Source organism: Carlito syrichta, unplaced genomic scaffold (genome assembly GCF_000164805.1).
Source record: "Carlito syrichta isolate Samal-C Ts95f unplaced genomic scaffold, Tarsius_syrichta-2.0.1 Scaffold311843, whole genome shotgun sequence".
Lineage (NCBI taxonomy): Eukaryota > Metazoa > Chordata > Mammalia > Primates > Tarsiidae > Carlito > Carlito syrichta.
Window position 1 is genome coordinate 179,102 of NW_007255939.1, and position 5,872 is coordinate 184,973.

General features: G+C 47.6%; 2 protein-coding genes across 2 annotated transcripts in view; one reads left to right on the forward strand and one right to left on the reverse strand.

The window, feature by feature from the left end:
• Window positions 1–1,969, forward strand: part of LOC103271686 (cytochrome b-c1 complex subunit 9) — a 3,129-nt gene extending 1,160 nt beyond the window's left edge. The window contains exon 2 of the mRNA XM_008069176.1: window positions 1,704–1,969. Coding sequence (XP_008067367.1) covers window positions 1,704–1,748 — 45 coding nt within the window. The 3' untranslated portion in view covers window positions 1,749–1,969. The remainder of the gene's footprint in view (window positions 1–1,703) is intronic.
• ZMAT5 (zinc finger matrin-type 5) overlaps window positions 1–5,872 on the reverse strand; it is a 38,992-nt gene that overhangs the window by 30,503 nt on the left and 2,617 nt on the right. The window lies entirely within an intron of this gene.

Below are 5,872 nucleotides of genomic sequence, written 5' to 3' on the forward strand. Positions count from 1 at the left end.
ACTTAGAAGGCTGAGGTGGAAGGATCGCCAGAGTCCAGCAGGTCGAGGCTGCAGTGGCTGTGAGTCTGCCACTGCACTCCAGCCTGGGCGACAGAGTGAGACTCCAACTCAAAAAAGAAAAAAATTGTGGCCATACTGGGAAAGGCCTTATACATGTAGCCCTGTTCCACTGCTCACTTATTTTTAATTTGAGGCTATCTGACTCTATAGCCCAGGAAGGCTCTGACCATTAGTGCTATACTTCCTGTGCCCAGGGCAACTTCCTGCCCATGTGAAGGTATCGCCACTGTCTCTTCTCTTGCAAGTGGTTCTGTTGGTCATTCTCACTGATGTAGAAAACCATCTAAGAGGCCGGGCTCAGTGGCTCAGCCTGTAATCCCAGCACTTTGGGAGGCCAAGGTGAGTGGATTGCTTGAGCCCGCGGGTCGAGACCAGTCCGGGCAACTTGGTGTGACCTCGCCTCTACAATAAATCAAAAATTAGCCAGGCGTGGTAGCTTGCACCTATAGTTACAGCTACTTGGAAGGTTGAGGCGGAAGGATGGCCGGATCCCAGCAGGTCGAGGCTGCAGTGGCTGTGAGCCTGCCACCACTCCAGCCTGGGTGACAGAGTGAGACTCCAACTCAAAAAAAAAAAAAATTAAAAAAAAAAAGCTGGGCTCGGTGGCTCAGCCTGTAATCCCGCGCCTTTGGGAGGCTGAGGTGAGTGGATTACCTGAGCCCGCGGGTTCAAGACCTGCCTGGGCAACTTGGCAAGACCTCATCTCTACAGTAAATCAAAAAATTAGCCGGGCGTGGTAGCGCACGCCTGTAGTTCCAGCTACTTGGAAGGCTGAGGCTGAAGGATCTCCAGAGCCCAGCAGGTCGAGGCTGCAGTGGCCGGGAGTGGCCACTGCACTCCAGTCTGGGCGATAGTGAGACTCCAACTCAAAAAAAAAAAGAAAAGAAAAGCATCAAGTACGTTATCATAACTCACTCATTTTCCTGTGTTTTTTGAGAATGAGAATTTCAACCAATTTAGGTCTAAGGAAATAAAAAATGGCTCAGTATGAACTGTTAGGGGACTTTGCACTTAAGGCTCTTGAGTAATACTGGGAGTTGAAGAACTAAGTCGTATTCCAGGCTCTGTTCCTTAATAATTGTGTGCTTTGGGGCAGTTCCTTCAATCTCTATTTAAATTTCCTGTAAAATTAAGATCATCCCTTCCCACTTCACATGGTGATTGAAAGCATCAAAGTATTTTATAAAAGTTAGGAATTAGACCAGGTGTGGTGACTCAAGCCTATAATCCCAGCACTTTGGGAGGCCTAGGTGAGAGGATTGCCTGGGCTCAGGGGTTCAAGACCAGCCTGTACAACTTGGTGAGACCTTGTCTCTACAAAAAGTAAAAAAGCCAGTCATGGTAGCGCACACCTGTAGTTCCAACTGAGGCAGCAGGATCACCTGAGCCCAGCAGCTTGAGGCTGCGGTGGTTGTGAGTGTGCCACTACACTCCAGCCTGGTGACAGAGTGAGACTCTGACTCAAAAAAAAAAAGTTAGGAATTGTGCATCAAGGCTAGTATTGCTTCCAGTTTGCCCTTCAGGCAAACACAGGACATAGCACATGTTTTTCTCAAGCTTGTCTTAAAGACTAGGGCAGTGGGAGTAGTTGTAAAATTGAGAGGCAGAGGTCAAAGTTTGTGTCTCTTGTCTTTAAAATATAGAAGCTGTGGAAACACATCAAGCACAAGTATGAGAACAAGGAATAGTTTTTTGGAGGACTCATCCAGGCCCAAAGGACCAGGTCCACCCACCAGCTGTTTGCCCACAGTTGGGGCCTTAGCTTGAAGATGATGCTCGAGTGACTCTTCATGGACCACATTTTGCAGTTGGCGAGAAGCAACTTCACCCAACAAACAGATTCAACTTGTGCTGTATTTGAAATATGTTTAGTCAGGGTCATCAGCAAATAAATGTAAATTGCTCTTGAGACCTGCTTCTGCATTGAGTGCTTTGTTTACCTGCTCTTCACTGTCAGTTATTTGAGACTTCAAAGCTCTCTGCAAACACCAGAAGAGCACTCTGCTATTTTGAGTTTTCCATTAACTTCCAAAGAATTCTGGTTTTCAGAACATGAGCCATAATTGGAGATATTACCTTCAACTTTGGCTTCTAAACCAATAATTCCATTTTAAAATCACACAGAGGAGAGCTCACTGTCTTGGCCATGGGGAGGCAGTGTGACTTCAGCTGGGGAAAATTCTCTAGCCTGGGGGTCTTAAGCCTCCCCAGGATCTAACCTCCATTCTGCATTTAGCTCGCCGAATGTGTTGGTAAGCTGCCATACCTGTTGGCCACAGCCCAGAGTTCCACTCTGATGAGTTTGGCGTATAAGGGTACTTGGTGGGTTTGAATCTTGACCCCACTAGTTGTAGCTATGTAGACCAAGAGTGAGTAACTTGACCTTGCTGAACTTCAGTTTCCTTATCTGTAAAATAGGGATAACTGGGGTACCCACTGCATGAGGTTTTTGTGAGTATCAAAGGAGTTGTAATACAGCTAGCAGTCAGATCCTGACCCATAGAGGAAACTGCTTGCAGAGACATGGATGCTAAGAACGCAGAAAACCATTCTGCTGGAAGGTTGGAGCAGTAGCACTGTGAAGAAGAAGGGTTGGAGGAACATAGCCTGGTTATTTATTCAACATTTGGGTGGCCACTGTATTTGAAGCAGTAGGCTAGCAGGGCACACGATGATAAAATAGAGCATGGGGCTTGAACTCCTCTGGAGAAGACACTGCAAATGCCATCCTATGCAATACAGACTGGGCAGGGACTCTGGGGAACAGTGCAAGGTGAGGAGATAACCAGAAGGGACAGGTTGGCTGGGGGACACCAAAAGAGCTGAGATCTCACAAAAATAAATCTTCAAGTTAAAAGAGCTGAGATCTGAAGGTGATAAAAATGAGCCACCTACATTGGGCATGGAAGCAAAGCAGAGGAAGTAGCAGGTTTGAAGGCACCAAGTGGGGAAGCACTTGCTGTGTTTGAAGAGCTAAGAGGCCTGGGTAGCTGAAGGGGGTTGAAGGTGGAACATAAACAGAACCAGATCATTTGGGAACAATCTGAATTTTACCAAAATTAAAGTGAGCGACTACAGAAAATCTCTTAAGCAAAGCAAAGGAGCAACAGACTGTCTTGTAGAAACATCACACTGGCTGACGAGGGGGAATTGGATTGGAAGTGGGTGAGAGTGAAAGCAAGAGACTAGCTAGGAGGCTGATGCTGGGCTGCTAGTCAGAGCCAATGTCTATAAGAGACCTTGGAAACCGTGCAACCTGGCTGGGCCTGGCAGAGGAGAGCGTTGGGAAGCACTGAGCAGGCAGAGCAGGGAACTGCCTGACCCGTGAAGGTCTCTTGTGAAGGTCTCCTGTGAAGGCACTCTCTTGCCACCTTTTACCTATAGTCGGACATGAATCAGCCAGAGCTGGATCATCCAGAATCTTCCCTGATGGGGAAAGATTCAGAGGTAGGAGAGACCCTAGAAATTGCCCGTTTTGTCCAACCTGAAGCATATCTTCGTGCAAATGAAGTTGAGGCCTACAAAAATTATGAGCTGCCAAAGGTGGCCTATTCATGATGAACTGAGGGTGGCAGGGTCAGAACCAGCTTAATCACCTGCCTCAGGTGGGGCACGTTCCCAGACTCAGCCCAACCAGCAAGTATATCCATGAGCTAGTCCACAGTGAAGATGTCCCATTATTTGACATCAGCATTTCTGAGCTGTCATAGTTGTGTGTGTGTGTTTCCCTTCAATAACAGCTGAACATTAAAATCATAATAAACCTAAGTACCTGCAAGAAACCTACCTTGACCTGGGCTGCACAACCTCTTCTGTGTCGTCTTTAGTATTTTCTTTTTTTTTTTTTTTGAGTTGGAGTCTCACTCCGTCACCCAGACTGGAGTGCAGTGGCTGCTCCCAGCCACCACAGCCTCGACCTGCTGGGCTTCGGCGATCCTTCCGCCTCAGCCTTCCAAGTAGCCGGAATTACAGGCATGCGCTACCATGCCCGGCTGATTTTGTGATTTATTGTAGAGATGAGGTCTTGCTGCCCAGGCGGGTCTCGAACCCGCGGGCTCAGGCAATTCACTCACCTCAGCCTCCCAAAGGTGTGGGATTACAGGCTGGGCCACCGAGCCCGGCTCTGTGTTGTCTTTTATTTTCTCTTTTCCTTTAGATGGTTTGTCTTTTCCTTGATCTCGAGCTGTGGTGTTATCTTTGTTTTTTTTTTTAAATTAAGTCTTTGATTGAACCCTTTGATGTATATTAAAGATATTTTTTTTTTCTGAGTTGGAGTGTCACTCTATCGCTCAGACTGGAGTGCAGTGGCCGCCCCCAGCCACTGCAGCCTCGACCTGCTGGGCTCCAGCGATCCTTCCACCTCAGCCTTAAAAGTAGCTGGAACTACAGGTGTGTGCTACCACACCCAGCTAATTTGTTGATTTATTGTAGAGATAAGGTCTAGCCAAGTTGCCCAGGTGGGTCTCGAACCAGCGGGCTCCCAAAGCACGGGATTACAGGCTGAGCCACCGAGCCCGGCTTAAATATGTTTTTAAAAATTCGTAGTAAAAAAAATTATAAGAAACCTCTGTTTTACCCATTGTACTGGATTGGATAGTGCTCCCCCAAAGTTCATGTCCATCTAGAACCTCAAAATAGGACCTTATTTGGAAATAGGGTCTTTGTAAACGTAATAGTTAAGATGAGGTCATACCATGGGGAAGACCATATAGGAAGGCCATGAAAGACTGGGCATGGTAGCTCACACCTGTAATCCCAGCAATTTGGGAGGCTGAGGCAAGAGAATTGCCTGAGCCCAGGGGTTTGGCTCCAACTTGGACAACACCTCATCTTTACAAAAAAAAATTTTAAAGTAGCCTGAGTGTGGTGGTATGTGCCTGTAGTCCCAGCTACTTTGAGGCAGAAGGATTGCCTGATCCCAGGCTGTGGTGCACCATGATCATGCCAATGTGGTGACCATGATCATGCCACTGTACTCCAGCTTGGGCAACAGAGTAAGACCCCCCAACTCAAAAAAAAAAAAAAAAAGAAGGAGGAGCAGGTCATATGGAGACATGCAAGGATGGAAGTCATGTGAGGATGGAGACAGACTGATCAGCAACCACCAAAAGCAAGGACAGAGGCAAAGAAAGAGCCTTCTCTGAAGACTCCCAAGGGAGCATGGGACTGCTGCAACCTTGATTTTGGACTTCTGGTCTCCAGAACTGTGAGAGAATACATTTCTGTGTCTTCAGGCACCCTATTATAGTGGCCGTAGGAAATGAATGCATCCATCAAGTCAACCAAGCTAAAAACTGTTCTCTCTTTTTTTTTTGAGTTGGATTCTCACTCTGTTGCCCAGACTGGAGTGCAGTGGCCGCTCCCGGCTACTGCATCCTCGACCTGCTGGGCTCCGGCGATCCTTCCGCCTCAGCATTCCAAGTAGCTGGAACTGTCAGGCGCGCGCTACCACGCCCGGCTAATTTTTTTTTGTTTTATTATAGAGATGAGGTCCCACTAAGTTTCCCAGGCGGGTCTCGAACCCGCGGGCTCAGGCAATCCACTCATCTAAGCCTCCCAAAGGCCCAGGATTATAGGCTGAGCCACCGAGCCCAGCTTAAAAACTGTTCTCTAACCTTGGTGAGAACATGAACAAGTGGCACTTATATACTGCTGGTGTGTGAAGTGGTACCATCTTCCTTGAAAGTATTTTGTACATATGTATTAAGAATTGTAATGTGCCGGGCTCGGTGGCTCAGCCTGTAATCCTGTGCCTTTGGGAGGCTGAGGTGAGTGAATTGCCTGAGTCCGCAGGTTCGAGACCCACCTGGGC